General features: G+C 40.4%; 1 protein-coding gene across 1 annotated transcript in view; it reads right to left on the bottom strand.

Moving 5' to 3' along the window:
* The window catches only part of LOC122790111 (lysophosphatidylserine lipase ABHD12-like), a 392933-nt gene that overhangs the window by 122404 nt on the left and 250037 nt on the right, over window positions 1-20492 (bottom strand). The window contains exon 5 of the mRNA XM_044057688.1: window positions 11909-11987. Within this exon, the coding sequence (XP_043913623.1) occupies window positions 11909-11987 (79 nt within the window). The remainder of the gene's footprint in view (window positions 1-11908; window positions 11988-20492) is intronic.

Raw genomic sequence — 20492 nt, 5'->3', positions numbered from 1 at the left:
CCACATACCTGCCGAGGAATTAGTCCCCTACTCCAATACTATCTTCCAAATTGTTCCCTTTCATCAAATAAATTGCTTATCATCTACAAACCACAGAGGTAACTGCTGGGGTCAGTCTCTATTCCAACAGTGTAGCTACAACTTTGGAATAAAATATCTCACATCACCCCCATCCACAAAGGAGGCAACTCTACTGAACTAACCAATTTCCGCCCTATATTCATCTTGTCACCCATATCCAAAATTCGACTGAGGTATCCATCAGCAGATAATGCAATACCTATTGCAAGACAATCTTTTAACCCAAACCCAACATGGTTTCCGACCCAGACAGCACATCTACAGCCCTATTATCCTTTATAGGAAATATGAACAAGGCCAGAGATGAAGGATGATATACAGCCTCAGTATTCCTTGACCTCTCTAAGGCCTTTGACACAGTCTCTCACCCCCCACTCTGAACACACTGTCTAACTTAGGCTTCTCACATTACACAGCAAAATGGTTTCAGAGCTATCTCAAGGATCATAAACAAGCAGTGAAATGGTCCAACAAACTCTCACCCTTTCTCCTCAACCCTACTGGAGTTCCTTAAGGCTCCATCCTCTGACCCCTACTCCAACATTTTCACTAAACTTTCACACTTCCTCCCACCCTGGAACACTCATTCAATACACTGATTATTCCATCATAATCTGTACAGCTCAATCACTACCAGAACTGCTTTCAACAAACTCAGCAGTCCTTTACTGCAATGAAATCCTTGCTAAAAAATGCCCAACTCTTTCTTAATCCAAAGAAGACTAAAATAGTACTCTTTCACCCTAAAAGCACCTCCCTTGTCACTGATCATTTCAACATCTTTGCATCTGACAACACTGTCAAAGAAATAGTACAGGAAACCAAACTTTTAGGAGTAATCACTGGCAAACCTTCCTTCGACCACCATATACAGCAAAATATAAAGAACACTTGTCAAAAACTGGGACTCTTATAAAGAAACAAACATTTCTCAACTACAGCAACCAAAGTTTCCCTAGCACTAGCAAAAACTTTTTTTACTTCTTTATGCTGTCCCTATCCCTACTAATTTACAAACCTCTACCCTAAGCATGATGGAACAGTGCTACAACAAAGTAGCTAAGTTTACCACAAACTCAAAATATCACAGACATCACTGTAAAGCGCTACTAGAACTAAACTGGCTTGAACTTCCCAAGGAACTTGCTTTTATTCACCTATCTACTTTGCATAACCTTATTTTTAAGCTTACTGCCTGCCCTGCAAACTTCATCACACCTTATATAACAAATAGATCCCTACGTTCAGAAGACAACAATCTCTTAGCTATCTCTCAAAAAAAAAACAGGTCACTCTCTGTATTCATATTCTGTCTCTAAAGTATGGAATTTACTACCTCTTGTTACAAAGTCAATACCTGGCCTAACCCACTTTAAGGAGACTCTAAAAAAATCATCTCAAAAATACATGGCTCTGCCCCTGTATAATCTGGTGCAATGCTCGGCTACTCCTCTTCTTCCATGCTCTATTCATTTTATTCTTCTTCTGTTGTATCTCACTCCTTCACAGTCTACAAGATCCTAATGTCTCTCGTAACCCCTTCTCTGTTTCTATACCACATTCTTAAGCTACTGCTCAGTCTGCAATGCGTCTAGTCTTCTCAACTCTCTCACTATCTCTCTGCATCACTAACACTTCTGCTATTATTTTCCTAACTGAAACCAACATTTTATTTTTCATGTACTATAACAACTGATGTCATACATTGTACTACCTACATACTACTTTTGTACACTTTACCTATTTACAGACTATGTATATCTTGTTAGAATGACTAAAATTGTCTATAATCATATAACACTATGTTGTCCAGATGTGTAGTATATCTTCTAACCTAGTTTACGTTCTATCAGCTTATTTTTGTATAGAATTCCTCATGTCACTTTTGTTGTTTTTGGAGTATAATGTATTTGTATTGCACTGTATGTGGAACTTTTCTCCCCGGGTCTCCCCTGAAAATGGTTTCTGTAGACCCAGTCGGACAACCCCAGTAAACAAATGTCAAATAAATAAATATATAAATCTGGTCTATTACACACCTTCATATTTTCAAACCATTTCTAAAAGACTTCCTCTCTGCCTCCTGGCTTTGTCAGTGCTCTTCATCTGGGACATAGCTCTCTAACATCATTAATCACCTTTCTTATACCTCCCTTTAAAGCATTAAATCACTTAACCTGCTTATCCCCTTCTAATATTTCACTTTATTGTACTTCTTAAAATACTATACTATACTTCTAATAAGCACAACCAAATTACTACTCCATCACTACTGCTCTCAACACTCAGACTTGCTAATCCCCTCCAATACCTCACTCAATACTATTTCTTAAATTCCTCCTACCTATCTTATACACCACACGTCTACATGTAAAACTCAGTACAAGGTTTGTAAATTTAATGTTTGTGAATATCAATACAAATTTTATTTTACTGACTATTATGCTATGTATTCACTGAAACTGCATTACAAAATCTTTTACTGTAAATAGTGATTGCATAAAATATGATACCTTGGAGCTTTTCTCCACTGGCCACTGCAGAAAAGGGGCATCTGTGTTCAGTCAGACTTGCCAGGTAAATAAAAGTCAATAAATACATTTGTACCTACACACACTCAAACACACATACTCAGTCACTCATAAGAAAATATCTACCTTCCTGCAGACTAGATAAATTGTCTATATTTCACCCATAAACAAGGTGCAGGTCTTTGGTGAGCATGTCAGTCAGTTTGTTGAATTTACCTACCAGAAGGCAGACCAAAGAGAAAAGTGTTTTTATACTGCTCATTCCCAAAAGCATTTTTTTCTGCACAATGGGAATAAGTGTGTGCATTCCTGCTGTGGTCTTGTCTGTCAGACTCCATAAGCTTCCTGGAAACACAGAATGCATGAATGCCTTAAGAGCTGCAGCAATTAAACAACTCTTTTATAGACAGGTGTAGTTTCTTTTTCTGTTATTGTTCTGCTCTAAGTCCCTCTAGTCTCACATAACCTTGTCATCACAATGAACAAAACATGCTGGAGGGATAGGTTCCTGACCCAGAGACTCCCCATACTCTGGGATAGACTGCCCATACATGTCAAGCAGAGCGCCTCATTGGCCCTCTTCAAAAGGAACCTTGATGACTGGATGGGAGATAGGAAATTCACCCCGGGGATCATGTCAGTCGCCCTGCTAGACAGGGATCCAGAGAAGTAAATATTGTGGGAAGAAATATCCAGGTAATTGTTATGGCTAGGCTTGTATAGGCCCTAGAGCCAATAGCCTAGTACCAACCTATGAACATCCTGATAAATATGTTTCCTTTCAAATATACTGCTATGGTCTGAGTTGGTTGACTGGAGGACACAGGGAGGTCCTGAATCAGATTTTGCTTTTCAATCACAAAAAGTCCACTAGTATTGTTAACAAAACTGAAACTTGCTATTCCAGTATATTAGTAGCTTTGTTCTACAACTTCAGAAAAAGCCACATGGTCTTCTTCATATGAAGTCAGGCAAAAAATGAAAACATTCTGTGTTGTTCTCAGTGTAATATGTAAACTACAACACATTCCCTTTCTTAATTCAAGGTATTGAGAATGGATTTCTAAACTGACTGGAATTCTAAAGCTGCTGAACAAAGCTTAAAATTGATCCCAGTGCTCCAGCAGCAGTTTTTGCAACTGATCTTCAACAAGATTGTCTTCTAACTACAGATAATGGTAACTCTTTAGAGTTAACGGTGCAAACCATGAGCTAATCATTTTAAAAGTGCTCCGAGTGATGAAGTTAGGCACAGGCAGAAAACATACTTTCATAAACAGGTATGGATCTGTAACACACTGATGGATATGTTGACTGAATCACATATAAAATAACTCAGACTTGGCTTAATGGGCTTACTGTCAGTCAGTAGACATCACTGATTTATTTATTTAATCATCAGAAAAATCTACAGTAAAAAAACAAAAAAGAATAACAATAATTTTCACTGTTTATGATAGAGAACCTCAGGAAATAGCAGTAGGACTTGACCTGTAGAAAGATCCAGTATATGAAGATGATTAAGGACAGAGTTCACACAAGAATTTGACAGTATATGTATGAGTTAATACTTCAAAGACTAATTTGCCTCTTTGTAGACTTTTAGCCATTTGTCTGAATGACCAAAAAATCCCTTACAGGTTCATAGGTGTGTACTTGGCTAATGGCTCTGGAGCCTTTACAAGCCTAGCCCATAGAATTACCCTGGCATCGTGCCACCCGACCTTAGTTCCCAATGCCTCTGTAGAGTAGAGTCACTGGAGTGATCCCCGGAGTGAATTTTCTACTTCCCATCCACTCATCAAGATTTCTCTTGAAGAGGGCCAGTATAGGTTCATATGTGTGCACTAGGCTAATGGCCCTGGAGCCTTTACAAGCCTTGATTAAATAGGAATTCTAAGGATGAGAAAGTGTGGTCAAAATTGCCATAAAATAACAGTTTTGTTACCTTTCCTGACGCAACTGCTTTTACAAGGATTTTTTTTTAAACAAGAAACATCTTTATTAAACCATCACTTACGACGTAGGCAATCATACATTTATATAAATGAAAACAAACCACACCAACACAATCCTAGTTGCAAGCATTTTACATCACAAATCATACTGACACATTTCAAGTTGCAAACATTCTCATTCCTTATAATCTAACCAATCATTTTCAGTCAAACATTACACAGTTCATTTAAGTCCTGCCTTCTGTTAAACCTCATTCCTCCCCTATATGGATTGTTCCCACAATTCCCATTTTTTCTTATGTAGTTTGCATCTACCCTTTTCTAAAGAACTTAATTCCAGCTGTTTTACCTCTGTTACAATATTTACTACTTCTAGTAAAGCTGGTTTATAGGTTCATAGGTTCATACTAGGCTATCTGCCCGAGGGCATTTACAAGCCTAGCCCATAGTTTTGTGGCTTACGCCACCCCTTTAGTATGGGGAACTATACCCATTATTTTGCTGTGCCTCTGTTGAGCAGTGACACTGAGGTAATCCCTGGGGTATATCTGCGATCTCCCATCCATTGGTCAAGATTTCTCTTGAACAAGGCCAGCGAGGTGCTCTGCCTCACATATACAGGGATTTTATTCCACAGCATAGGGAGTCTTTGGGTGATGAATCTATCCCTCCAGCACGTCCTATTAATAGCCGTGTCGAGGTTTAAGTCTCCCGCCCTTGTGGCTCTGACGGATCTAGATTTTTTGAGGTGAAGCATATTCATCAAATCTGGGTTTGACATGGCCTTGTATGTTAGGCAAAGGTCACCTCTGTGCAAGCGGTAAGCGACTGAATAGAGCTGGAGTTCTTTCAGTCGGGCAGCATAGGACAGATGTTTGAGACCCTTTATCCTTTTGGTGAGGAACTTTTGTGGCCTCTCCAGCTGCTGCAAGTGTCGGGTCAGATACATTCCGAATGGGGCATTGTACTCAATCATTGGTCTGATGAGTGATGAGTATAGGGAGACTATGACCTCCCTTGATCTAGATGAGAATCCCTTCATGATAAGGTGGGCAATGTAGAAGGTCTTCCTAACTACTTTAGCTACATGGGTGTTGAATGACAGACTACTATCAACCTGGGTCCCCAGGTCCCTGATAACTTCTTCTGTGCTCAGTGGATTGCCACCTATTTGGTAGCTAGGGGTAACCTTGTTTTTCCCGAAGGGTATGACTATGCATTTTTTGGCATTTAACTTTAGGCCATGGCTCTGGCACCAGTTATCCATTTCTGTGAGACCCTTCTGAAGGATATCTGTGTCAGATGTGTTTTCTACTATGGCGCCCAGTTTGCAGTCATCTGCAAACTTTGTCAGCCATAACCCTCCTGTGTTTGCTTGTACTTGAAAAGTAGATGCCAAACAAGAGTGGTCCCAGGACTGAGCCCTGTGGTACACCACTTGTGACAGGCTTTGAGTCTGACATTGCGCCAGCAACTCTGACCCTGTGGGTTCTGTCACTCAGCCAGTTTGCAACCCATCTTGTGATGTATGGGTTAACATTTAAGCTGATGAGTTTTTCAATGATACCCTAGTGGGGTATTGTATCGAAGGCCTTCGCCAGATCGAGGTAGGCTGTATGGACTGCCTTTCCCTCATCAATGGCTTTGGTGACTGTTTCGAAAAAGTCAACCAAGTTTAGAAGGCATGATCTGCCTTTGACAAAGCCAAACTGGGATGGATCCAAAGTCTGCAAATTCCCTATGTCTTTATTTATGAGGTCCATTATGATCCTCTCCATGGCTTTGCAGATAAGGCTTGTCAAGCTAATGGGCGGTAATTTCCAGGGTCGGTGGAGGCACCGCCTTTGTGAAGTGGGACCACAGTTGCAGTGCGCCACTCCTGGAGTGCGTATCCAGAGGTAAGACTATGATTAAACAGCTGTCCTAGCTGTGGGTTTAATTCCTCGTTGAGTTCGTGGAGCACACAGCCGGGGACACCATCAGGTCCCATGGATGCTGTGTTTTTGCTTTGGAGAGAGCAGTTCTCACTTGGGCGTTGGAGATGTTTGGGGGCTGCAATCGCTTGGTATAGATATCTCTCCTTTTGGGGAGGGGAGAAGTTTGCACTGAACCTGTCAGCCAGTATGTTGGCAATGTCTGTAGGATCAGTAATCTTCACATCATTTTGAACTAGTTCTGAGCATATCTGGGAGTTTCCTCCCAGGTTTCTAACATAGCTAAAGAAGGCCTTATGATTGTCTTTTGAGTCTTTAGCTATTTTTCTCTCAAAATTTGCTTTGGATGATTTTATGAGAGCTCTTAGTTTTTTACTTATAGTGATCAAGGGTGTCTTACCTTTTAAGGATTTTGCTCTATCTTATAGTAGCTTCCTCCTTTTGTTGTAGAGTTTGTTTATGGCTGGGGTCCACCAGACTGGACGCTTGCCTTTGGTACAAAGAGTCTTTGTTTTGCTTGGGATTGCCTTATCCATGCAGTCCTGCAGGTGCTGGTAGAAGGCATTTGTAAGTGATTCAGCAGCTTGAGTACTGTTTTCCGCCGGCTCTGGGGCCTTAAAGGAGACCACACTAGTCTTTAGAAGTGTGAAGTCAGCTTTCGAGAAGTTCTTTACTGTGGTCTTTTTTATTTCAGGTGGGGGTGGGATGAGGACCTCCAGCGAGATTAGTTTGTGATCTGATCTCACCAGTGAGGGGTATACTTCCGGTGTTGAACATTGTGCTCCCATGTTCGTGATGATGAGATCAAGTATGTTTTCTCCTCTTGTGGGGATGGTGACTAGTTGTTCCATGGCATTTGAGTTTATGAATACCAGGAACTTTTGGGCTAGGGTGTTTGGGCTTGAGTAGTGTTCCCAGTCTATATTAGGGTAATTGAAGTCACCTAGTATGATGGTGTTTGGTGATACATTTATCCCCTCTAGTGTTTTCAGGAAGGCCATGTGAGGTTCCTGAGTTTGTGAGGGTGGCCTGTAACATGCTACAATTTGCAGAGCAGTCTTGCCTATGGTTAATTGCACCTGGATGGTCTCCGATGCATCGTGCGTTGCCACCAGTCTTGAGGTGTGGGTGTCTTTGATGAATATGGATACCCCCCCTCCTTTCTTGGTATTGTCCGGATTTTGGGGCCAGAACGCATGATAAGAGGTAAAGCCTGATAGTGCTGGGGTGCTCTCAGGAGCCTTGAACCAGGTTTCTGTCACTGCACAGACATCGATGTTCTCCATACTGAGAAGGGCCTCGAGTGCGTGCATTTTGAGATTTAGACTTTTGGCATTGAGCAGCATTACCCTTAGTTTTTTTCCTTTTTTGTGTTCTAGGGTGGTAGGTTTAGAATTTGAGCCTTGCCTAAAAAAGGCACTATGGGGGTGGCAAGAGCCTTTGCCAATATCCGGAATCCCAGGGGTGACAGGTGTAAGCCGTCCCTTGCGAAGCAGCGTGGCTTGTCCAGCATGTCATCCCAGGCAGACAGACATTGGATCCCCTTTGAATGACACCAGAGTTTAAGCCAATTGTTAAAGCTGATCATCTTATCTCTGTATTGTGGCATCATTCTTGGTGAAGGTAGGATACTGCTCAAGGTCAGGGTCATACCTGCCTGGGCTACATAATCAGAGAGCTCCTCAATGTCTCTTTTCATGTAGTCCAAGGAGGTACGTCTCAGGTCGTTTACACCAGTGTGGACAATGACTGAGTCGTATTTGTACCTGCTGTTGAGAGACCTGAGTGCTTGCGTTATGTGGCGGATTCTAGCGCCCGACAGGCAGCTTACTGTGACCTTCTCCTTACTCAGTCTGGTGAGCGGGACGTCAGTGTGTCTGACTATGGAGTCACCAATGACTAGTGTGTCTGGCATTGTGTTTGGCCTTAAGGGCTGTGACTGTTTGACACTCTGACTGTGAGGTCTATGTGTTGCAGGTGTTGTGTTCTGAGGTGGTGGTTGTTTGGGTGTCTGCTTTGGTGGCCTCTGCTGTTTTGGTAGATTTTTTATCACAGCCGCTGAATATGTCTGCCTGACTCAGAACAGAGAGAGCTGTGGTCTCTTTTGAAGTTTTAATATGCTGTTAAAACAGAATGAAAGCAAAACACAAGGTAAAGAAAACAAACTACAGTATTCAAAATATAGAAAGGCAATACAGAAATACAAAAAATAATCCTTGTAAAAGCAGTTTAGATTTTGATTTCCATTTTCTAGTAATTGCTTTTTTTGGCAGCCACCATAATTAGACACATCAAGGCCTCACCCTGTCTAGTCTAGGCAATTCAGATTCAGTATCCTAGCTCAGAAAAATCATCTCCCTAAACACACCAATCTGCCCACCCAGCATCTCTGACAGTGCATCTCACAGAGAATCCTTAAAGTCTGCCAACTCACCTCACTCCCAGAAAATATGTTCCCAGTTATCTCTTTCTTCTCAGTCCACGTCCACCATTTGCTGCCTACCTTAGGAAAAATTCTATGTGGGTATAAAAATATCTATGCAAACATTTCCACGCAAAAATCGTAAATCTTATAGATTTTTTGCATATTTGGCAGACATAGAAATATCCTCCCATTTTTTCTTTGTGAATTGCTTATCCAATCTCTTTTCCCAATCCTTTCAACCCTCCTCTGATTCTTAAAGTTATCATGCAATATTTTATATGCTCTACTAATTATTCCTTTTTAATGGCAATTTCTGTTCTAGAGTCTCTAACCTGCAGTCTAAATAAGTTCTTGGTGTCTTTCCATATCATTTTTACCTCTCCAGTTATTTGAACCCAATACCTTGGTTCCTTTGTCAGTTTTCTGCAATAAATTCTAGCCCCCTCTTGCCTATTGTGTACATCTCTAATTGCAGTCATCTCTATCAGCAGAATCTCCTTTCTCTATTTCCATGTTGGCTTAATTCTTAGGATACTTTCTGCTACTTTACAGATATAAAATTCTGTATGATTATTGTTATTCTCCTTAAAAGCCTACATCCAAAATTCCAGTCTCTCTCTGTTTCTTGAGTTCCCCCCTGTTTCATCATCATCCGTTTCCACTCTGAATTATAGTTTTCTACTTGTGCTATGTATAGGAGCCTTAACTGTGTAGCTCTGAAATACCCCTTCAAATTGGGTAACCCCAATCAGCCCTGTTCTGATGGAAGAATCATCTTATCCCACTTGACTCTTGCCATCTCAGCCCTACCCCCCCCCCCCCAGATAAAGTCCTTCAGCTCTTTATTAATTCATATCCACAGCTTCTCCTCTGGTTGATAAAAATATGTCTGACCCATGTATAAGACTAATGGATAAATTTTTCAGGAAATGCAAATGCTTCCATTGCCCTACTCATAAAATCTCAAGCTTACTCTGTCAAGTGCTTTCTCTGCATCAAGACCCACCAATAATAGTGGTATTTTCTTACATTCTGCTTCCCTCTGGATCATCAATGTTCTGTTAATGTTGTCAAATGTTTGCCTCCCCTCCACAAAACCACACTGATCCATCTCTACCAATTTGTGCATCACTTTTGCCATTGTTTTAGCCATTATAGACAAACACTTTATAATCACTGTTTAGTAGTGAAATGGGTCTGTATGAAGCTGGATCTGATGGAGCTTTACCCTCTTTAGGTATTACAGCTACCACTGCTTTCAAGGAGTAGAAGTGCACACCAAGACAAAGGTCACTTTCCACAATATGGTCTTTTGATAACTGGGTAGTTATTGGAGATCTTATTTTTTTTATAAGTATATAAACTTTCTACCCTTACACAGTTATCACTGATGTTAACATGAAGTCATCAAGAAAAGACTGAGATCTCACCCAGACATATATCCTATTGTAAATGCAGTGCGGAAGGCATACATAGAGGTAATCTACAAAGCCATAGGCACATCAAGCAGCAAGTCTTGCAGAAAAGTGTTCTTGGCACCAGACTATCAAGAATGGCAATACATCAAAGAACTACTGTAATAAGGACTCTTAGGTAACAGATGGTATGAAGATGCTTGCATTTCTATGGCTGAAAAGAGTCTATGGACTAGCCCACTTACCTGGTTATCAAAAAAAAAAAAAATGTTGACAGATGACCAGTGGTCAACAGAGTCCATCCAGGTACTACAGCAATCTTCATGGCGCTGCCATTCAATACTCTTGTCTCAGGGTTTCCTGTGGACCATGGAAGTTATGAGAATAAGAAAGGCAAATAAACATTTCTGAAATAGACGTTTTCCGGGGAAGAATGGGCATAGCTAATGACCCCCCCACACACACACCAAGATTTATTAGATGGCATGTCCAATGACACCACTATGCAATACAGCTTATAACCAAAAAAAAAAAATTGTTACCACAAATAAAAAATAAAAAAGGCAATCCAATAACAGCCATGGTAAACAGATTCTTTAATAAAAACAAATAAACACAATACTGTACTGTTGCTGGATTGCCTTTTTATTTTTTTTTATTTATGTCCAATGAAACCCCCAAACCCCATTCCCAAAAGGTATGGAAAATGGCAAGGACCAAATGTGTTTTTATATGTAATGACAACAGCCACCAATGCTAGCACTGCTGCAGGGTGAAAAGAATGATAATTAAGGGGAAAGACACTTCTACTGCTGCAAGAGTCTTCCTCAAAGACGCAAGGTTCTTCCTGTACTCAGACCCTAGATGACTCAAACAGTCCTTAATTTATACACATGAGGTTTATACTCATTAATAAACTTGGGGAAAGCTACAAGTGACCTGCATTTATTCCTCAACCCAAAAGGAATGCCAGTGAGTTAGAACTATCCCTTATGATACACTCATCCACAGAGGTGTGGAGTTATTTCCACACAATAATGAATACTGGGCAACACGTTGCCTGCCCTTAAAAAATCCCCAGTAACTTAGATTTAATCCTAAACTAAGGGAGTTCTTCTCTGATCCTAAGTTCCTAAACCCATATGATCACTTGCTGTGATTTTTTTTCATTATATATATATATATATATATATATATATATATATATATATATATGTGTGTGTGTGTGTGTGTGGCTCTAAACCTAAACTTGCAGTGTGCTGGGTACTGGATGTTAAGTATAAGCTCTGTAGTGGAACGCCGCTCAGCATACACATATTGATCCAAACCTTTCATTAAGAAATGCAGCAATTCTAATTCTACGTTTTCAGTAGGCTAGATGTGTGGATTTTGCTGAATATTCATGTTCAATCTTAGTGCACCTGTTTGTATTTGCAATGGTTGGTATTTACTTTGGGAGGAAAGAATTTCTATAAGTCTACTGACAGCCACCAGTTTAAACATACCCAACGATGGGCATGGTTTCTTAAAGACAACTTTAAGATGTGATGATTAAACACGGTACCTTTAATCCAAGGTGGAATGGGACTACTGGATCATCTTCTGCATGTAGGATGAGTAGTGGGCACGATATATAATTCACACTAAAAATAAGAGCAAAATAAAATGAACAATAAGCATCAGATTCACAGAAAATTCTAATATCCTGTATAATTCTAGTATCGTGTATAAATAATGAAGCTGGAAGGTGAAAACTTTAAATTCATGATCTATTAACATCATTTTTTTAACTGCTGCCCTGAAAACTGACAGAAAGCTTAACTAGTTTAACAGACAAAAACCCACCATAACTCAACAAACAGAACAACCTGAAATTTGAAGAGATTTAACAAAGTCAGGAAGTGCAGTTTCACGCGTACTCACCACCTTTTCTAAATCCTCAATACAATATTGTAACTTCAGATATTTAATAACCCAAAACCATGTGCCTTTTGCTTACCTAAAGAAACATTCATTTAAAAGTATGAACTGCTAATGTCATATATGAACATGCTGTAGCCAGGGATAAAGTGAATGGGGGAGCACAGTACATAATGTTGAGCATGTCAAAGCATGGGGACATGTAATACTCACTGCCGTAGCATGTCCCATTCTGTTCTATAACATGAAACAGAGTGGGTATTTATGACAGGACCTCTCTCTCTTCAAAAGCACGACTATTAGCTACAAAATCAAATAAATAAGTACTGAGATGGGATCACACTGCTAATGTATGGCAGGAGATGGTTACAGAATCATCTTTTACATACAAAAAGAGATAGGAATTTACATTTGCAGATAAATTCAAGCAGAAATCTGGAAAGGAAGTGCAGCAAGTGTAAGAAAGGAAGACAGAAAAAGTAAAACTGTAAGTAAAAATACTTACCTAAATAACAGATCTTCAAGGACAAATCAATGTAACAGCAAATTGCTACATTTCAGCTACTTTCTACTAGTCATATATTACCCAGGTCAGTTTTTTTTTTAAAGCAGTCCATTTTCCTGAAAAGCTTGGTTATTGTCTTGTAAAGCCTGACTGGTGTACAGGATTTCCAATAGGTAAGGATGCTGCATCAGAAATGCTCTTTTTTTAAGTTCTTTAAGCCCCTTGGGGTTTTCATTGGAATTATTAGTATGAAACTTGAGTTACCTTACAGGAAACAAATAGTACCTATAGGCTAAAAATAACTCATTAGTAGTCATTGCATTAAACTAGCTATCCCTTCTTTGGGGGAAGGGAAAAGTATAGTTTTACTGTGAAGGTGACCACTCCTTGAAGATTAGTGTTATGCTAAGCACCTCATCCAAAATAGCGTCCGTGCCAAATCCATTGACTGAAGGAAGCAAGAAATACAAAAAAAAAATAGAATAAGTAGCCTCACACCTATCAAAGACAGTTATAGCTACAAATTCTGATTACAGCCGTCTATGCAAAAAAAAAAAAAAAAAGGTAACTGTGGATTATAATACTGAAAAAACAAACAATTCAGTGAAAAAGGTAAATTTTAAATTCAATAAATCATCCAGCATAGATCAGTGTGGCTTGAGTCACACAAGATCCATATGTAGCTAAAACTGCAGTTACTAAATACAGTCAGTCATAATGTACTTTGCACACAGTAAACTCTTCAAAATTACTGTACTGTAATAAAGTACACAGTGCAAACACTTTGCGCGCACTGAGATGCTTCAAGCAACTCTAATTATACTTGGAATAGCTTTAGTCAATGTGAAATAGTAGCACATAGCAAAAAACATAGTTGTTTACTAAAAATGCAGCCGCTTTGCTTTCCCATGCTCACATTGTCCTTTCATTGTTCTCATTATGTTCATTTGACATTTATCATGCGCATTATACTTTCCTGTGCTCATTTTACTTTTAACATGCTCGTTATGCAAATCAGAAGTAGCTCTGAATGCACTCATAAGTATTTTGAATAACTTTATCAAATATCATGGTTTCAAACATTTTGTTTAATCAGTAATGCGTTTTGTGCTTTTCATTTGATTAATAATACATCTTGTGCTTTGTGCTTGATTAACAATGCATTTTGTAGTTTGCAAATGCTTTGTATGGTTTTCTTCATGAAATAAATCATTTATGCAAATTTTTTATTACCTGAAATTTGTTTCTTACCTTTCTTGATCGTTTGAGCACTGGATCACACAACCTGCTCTACATACCTCCACCTTTAACTCTGCACCTCATGGCTTGAAGAAGTTTCAGTCTTGATCCCATTCTGGCACCATGTCCTTTAGACATCCCACGTTGCTCGCCTTGTCAGGCTAAAACAGACGAAAACTTGTGGGTTCATTTCAAGCAGCTTTATTATATACAAATACATCAGGATTGAGGCTTAGTAACTTAAACTTAAATATACTTACAAACCGATAGACTACTGCACTCATACATGTTAACACTCTGGCTGTTCTCTCAAAGTGGCACTGTTGCCTGCACATGCTCTCTATTTACATGCATGTGCCCTCACTTTGAAATCCTTGTTAAAGTTACAACACACACACTATTCTACAGTCTCACCCAAACACATGACTAGTGCCAGAAACAGGGCCTCAAGCTGAACAACAAAAAATGTATCGTCATCCCCTTTGGACAGAGTGGCATCCCAACAAATTATCACATTAATGACAACATCCAAAGCACGCAATCAGTTGTGAGGGATTTGATATTTCAGCCCCATGATTCCCATTATCTCTTTTCACTACCTTCCAGTAACCCCCAGCATGCTCCATTAACCCCCTCTGTTCCTCTCTTCCCCTGCTTCTACTAACCCTTGCAGTTGTTCTGCTTGTTTAGTTATTATGCATAATTGTAATATAGTCTCATCTTAACTTGTAAAATAGCACACTTGCTGCGATACAAAAGAGATTATGAAATGATGGTATTTTTGGCTTTTATTGTAATTATGAAATCTTGCCACTTTCTTTTCGATTTTTATATTTATTTTGTAATACTACTTTATATCAAATCTTGACTAATGATTTGACCAATGAAATTGTAAGATGGGCTAGTATTTTGTTTAATAATACTGTTTATCTGCCTATATGACCTGTGTTATACCTGAAAAGGGTCTCCAGTCAGTAACATGTTAAATTCAAAAATAAATAAAATAAAACTATTTAAAGTAGGTATTCTTAATCATTCTTGAACAAGTTTACAAAAAGATTTGCAATACAGTGTTGCATGTGGAGGGTACTACCTTAGCAGTAGTACAAAAACCTCTGCCCCTTTGTCAATATTATCTTGATAAATAAACAGATTCCTATTATTAGCCTTTGCAGGGCCTAGAACTTTGTCATCATTAGAATCAATTAGAACGTTATACATAATTTGCACAGCTTAAATATACCAGTGTATATAAAACATAGGTTTATTCAATGATCTACACAACCAATTAAACATTTGCAAACTTGGCTTTGCAATTCAAAATAAAACAAACCAATGTTTTTGTTTACTTTCTACTTACCATTTACAGTCCAAGCAGCTCTTCCAGTAAACAGGCTGTCCTTTTTTAGAAGTCCTAGGCTGAAGGCCTCAACCAAACCCTGATTCCAGGTCTGCAGTCCAGGTGACCAGGTGATTACTCCATATATACTCCACAAGTTACATCCAATTGGAATGGCTCACGCTAAACACCCATGGTCTTTTAGACAAGCACTTTCTCACCCTTCTGCACCTCTACATGAAGAGTGAAGTTCCTGTTCTGCTGTTGTAGGCCACCTCTTTTTAGACAACATCAGCTATCAATCAGCCATGTTAATTAGATAATATACAGCTTTCCTGTCTCACAGTGTAGGAATGTGAGATGGTTGCACATTGACTACCAGTATATTTTCAGTTCTCCCAGTGTGAAAAAACAAACTGTGAATTAAAAGTCAGTGATACTGTCATCTTGCGGAAAGAATAGTTGTGTAAAATTTTACCATAACCATAGATGTCCTTCTCTTCTATGTTGCAGTATTCTTTACACATGGGGGTTGTCTTCTGCCGTACAACCCGATATCCAGCCAGTATACAAAAGCTTTAAGCTGCTGCCAGTATGTGGGACATCGCACGTATGTAATAATGTCGGCTATAAAAGGACATCCATGCGTACCATCCTCAGAACAAGAAAGCCCCATGAGGAATAACAGTCCTAAGGAAATCAACAAGTCATCCAAGGAAGGGATAAGTTGCAGTGGGAAGGTGGGAGGAACAGAATACTGTAACATTGGCTAAGTTTCTGGTGTCATTCTAAGGGGAATCCAGTATCTGTCTGCTTGGGATGACATGATGATGGCCCTCAATGTTTTGCCAGAGATGGCCTGCATCTGTCACCCCTGGTTTTCCGGGTACTGGCTAAGACTGTTGCCACCCCTATAGAGCCTTTTTTAGGCAGTGTTTCAAAGACCAAATTACCACCATAACAGCTATAAATAAATGTAATCTGAGGGTCATGCTGCTCAATGCTAGAAGACTAAATCTCAAGATACACTCACTCGAAGCACTCGTCAAAATGGAGAACATCGACATTTGTGTTGTAATGGAGACCTGGTTTAAAGCAGCATAAAGCACACCTGCGCTATCATACCTTTCTGCCCCTAAACATGGACTGAAGCTCCAAAGGCAGTGGCGTCTCCATATTCATAAAGGATATGCACACCTCCAAGCTAGTAGCCCAGCATAACGCATCTGAGATACTTCAGGTACAACTAACATTGGGTAAAATGGCAATCCAGGTCATAGCCTGCTATAGGCCCCCAACCATCTCCCTAGACTCGCACTCCACGTTCCTAAGCACCCTTTAATCTATCAAGGTCCAACCCAACACTTTCTTACTAGGAGTCTTCAACTACCCCTCCATCAACTGTGAAAACTACTCAAGCACCAATGCACTGGCCCAACACTTCCTGGAATTCATCACTTCCAATGCCTGGACCATCTCATTCTGACTCCCACTAGAGGAAGCAACATCCTTGACCTTGTTATTACTAACACGAGTGACCGTTGCTCTACACCAATAGTCAATCCCTCCCTGGTCAGCTCTAACCATAAACTAATCAACATGGAAATCCACATCTCACCCACACCCCTCGCAAAGGTAACCAGCTTGAAAAACTTCTCCAAAGCTGACTTTGGACTCCTAAAACAGAGGTGGCTAACTTCACAGCATCCATGCCAATGGAAAATAAGTGCATGACTGCCAAATCATACACCAATGCACTGTACGAACACATACATAAATGCATGGAACTAGCCATACCTAACAGAGCCAAGACACTCCCCTCCAAAAAAGGAAGCCAATCTGGTGGTCCCCTGCCATTAATAAACTCTACAACAGAAGGAAGAAACTGTTGCAGAAAAAGGTGAAGTCCCAAGACTGGAAAAACTCCCTTATTAGCCTCAACAAAAGTTGAGATCCCTCATCAAATCCTCTAAAGCTAGCTATGAAGGCAGAATTGTGGCAGACACTAAAAACAATCACAAAGTCTTCTACAGCTATATCAAGAACCTCCACAGCAATACCCAGATGTGCTTTGAGTTACTGCACAATGGTACCTCCTATACTGAGCCAACAGATATTGCCAACATACTGGGCAACAGATTCAGTGCCAACTTTACTGCCTCTCCCCCAATACCGTAACAATGCTAGGCACCCACCATTACTGCAGCACAGGTTAAATCTACATTGTCCAAGGCCATGAATACAGCTTCCATGAACTACAATGTGAACTGGCACCACTTATGTGTTCCCTGTTCAATCACAGCCTCACCTCAGGCTTTGTCCCTACCAAATGGTGTACTGCTTCAATCATCCCTCTCCATAAAGGGGAAGTGACTACAGACCCTAGGAATTATCACCCCATTAGCCTGACGAGTCTGATATGTAAAGCTATGGAGTGCATCATCATGCGCCTGATTAACAAAGATATAGGAAATCTCCAAACTCTAGACCCCACGCAGTTTGGCTTTGTGAAAGGGAGATCTTGCCTGCTCAACCTGGTTGACTTCTTTGAGTCAGTCACTAGGGCTCTGGAAGAAGGGAAGGCAGTGCATACAGCCTATCTCAATCTGGCCAAGGCCTTTTATACCATTCCTCACTCAGGGATTATTGATAAACTCACCAAACTAGGCATCAACCCCTATATCACTAGGTGGGTTGCAAATTGGCTCACGGATAGAACACACAGCGTGAAAGTAGCAGACTCCAAGTCAGACTGCTGACCAGTCATGAGTGGAGTCCCACACGGATCAGTCCTGGGTCCTCTCCTGTTCAGTATCTACTTCTCAGAAGTCCAGGACAACATAAAGGGACTTTGGCTGACCAAGTTTGCAGATAACTGCAAGCTGGGAGCCATTATTAACTCCCCAAGTGATGCAGACATCCTACAGAAAGGCCTCACTGAGACCAGTGACTGGTGTCAAAACCATGGCCTTAAGCTTAATGCCAAAAAATACGTTGTCATCCCCTTTGGTAAAAACTCAGTTCCCACTAATTACCACATCGATGGAAGGTCACCAAACACTGAAAGCATTATGAGAGATCTGGGGATGCAGGTTAACGGCAATCTCTCCTTTGACCACCACATTGCCACTGTGGTTAGAAAGTCTTATGTGGCACATGTTATTACCAAAAGTTTTGCATCCAGGAAGAAAGAGGTCATGGTCTCTCTCTACTCTTCCCTCATTAGACCAATCATAGAGTATAATGCCCCATTTGGCAAGTACCTCACTAGACACCTGCAACAGCTGGACAGGCCAAAGGAGTACCTCAAGAACTGGATCCTAGGCATTAAACACATGTCCTACATGGACAGACTCAAAAGACTCCAGCTATTCTCTGTCTCATATCACCTACTTAGAGGAGATCTCTGCTTGACTTACAATGCCATGTCTGACCCAGCTCTGTTAGAAATGCTACATCTAAAGAAATCCCAATCCATCCACACCACACCCTCCAGAGACCTCAACCTCATTACCACAATTAACAGAACATGCTGGAGGGACAGGTTCCTCACCCAGAGACTGCCCATGCTCTGGAGTAGACTTCCCATATATGTCGAGCAGAGCACCTCACTGTCCCTCTTCAAGAGAAATCTTGATGAGTGAATGGGTAATAGAAAGTTCACCCCGGGGATCTCTCCAGTGGCTCTACTTGATAGAGCCACTGGGATCTAACGTCAGGCAACACAACACCTGGGCACAGCTCCAGGTCCATTAGCCTAGCGCACACCTATGAACCTATGAACATACAACAGAAGGACATCTGTGGTTATGGTAAGATTTTACACAACTATTCTATTTCTTTTAATTCAATGTTGCAGTATTCTTTACTTGTGGGAGAGTGCCATAGCTTAGTTGGAACCTTGGGAGGTGGAAGGAGCAGAGGAAGAATGCAAGGAAGAACTTTCCACAAAGCCATGGAGAATAGCTCAAGCAAATCTCGCTCTAGACCTAGAAATAGTGTCCAACTTGTAAAGTTTGGTAAAGGTGTGCACAGAAGACCAACTAGTAGTCTCCAAACTGGAATTAGTATCTAGACCCTTAAAGAATACCCCTGAAGAAGCAACATATCTAGTAGAATGGGCTCTGACAGATGAAGGCAGAGAATTCCCATGAAAATCATAATAAAACACAATATCCTTAGAAATCCAAGATGAAATTGTTTGTTTAGAAACAGGCAAACCCACAGCCCTGGGATGAAAGGACACAAAAAGCTGATCTGACTTTCTAATAGCTTTAGTCTTATCCAAGTAAATCTAAGTTGCCTATGTACATCTAATGTATGCAAAATTTTTTCCCTAGAGGACTGAGGAGAAGAGAAAAAAGTGGACAACTAGATAAATTGACAAAGAAACATCTCATTCACCACTTTAGGCAGGAAGGGTTGGTTCACAAAGACACTCTTTTCTTGTGGAAAGCCAAGAAAGGTGGGGATGCCATCAAAGCGTGAATCTCAGAAATCCTCCTAGCAGAATTCAAAGTTACCAGAAGCAGTTTTCCAAGTGCAAAACTTTAGGAGACTGCGGGCTCAAAAAGAGCCAGAGTTACCTTCTCTAAGACATAATTAAGGTCCCAAAAAGGTGGAACTAGCTTCCTGGGAGGCTTAATATGTAGGACACCTTTAAGGAAAAGTTTAACCTCCAATCTGGAAGCTAAAGGAGATGATAATGGCAGACAAGCAGAAAGAGCAGAACAGTGGACTTTAGCTGAAGAATGACAAGGCACTTTTAAGTAGTTCACACAAGTAAGAAAGTACTACTAGAATGTCCACAGAAAGTGGATTTAGACTTCTATTAAGGTGCCAGATAGAAAATCTTCTCCATTTGGAAGTACAAGTTTTCCTAATATTGGGTTTCCTGGCCTCCTGCCAAACCTTAAGCAGGTCATGTGAAAAACGTTGCCTAAAAGAGATCAGATGTTGATCACCCACAAAGTCATTTGTAATGTTGACAGATGTGGGTGAAGCAAGGATCCTTTGTCCTGTGTGAGTAGGTCCAACCGGTGAGGCAACTTGTGGTAATGGCCCTTGGCTAGTTGCAGAAGACTGAATCAATGCTGTCTTGGCTAAAAGGGAGTCACTAGCAAGATATTTGGTTTGTCCTGTTGA

This window comes from Protopterus annectens, chromosome 1.part2 (assembly GCF_019279795.1).
Source record: "Protopterus annectens isolate FY-2018-M chromosome 1.part2, PAN1.0, whole genome shotgun sequence".
In the NCBI taxonomy this organism is placed as follows: Eukaryota; Metazoa; Chordata; order Ceratodontiformes; family Protopteridae; genus Protopterus; species Protopterus annectens.
Note: the sequence above shows the minus strand (reverse complement) of the source record. Positions and strands in the feature narration are given on the sequence as shown.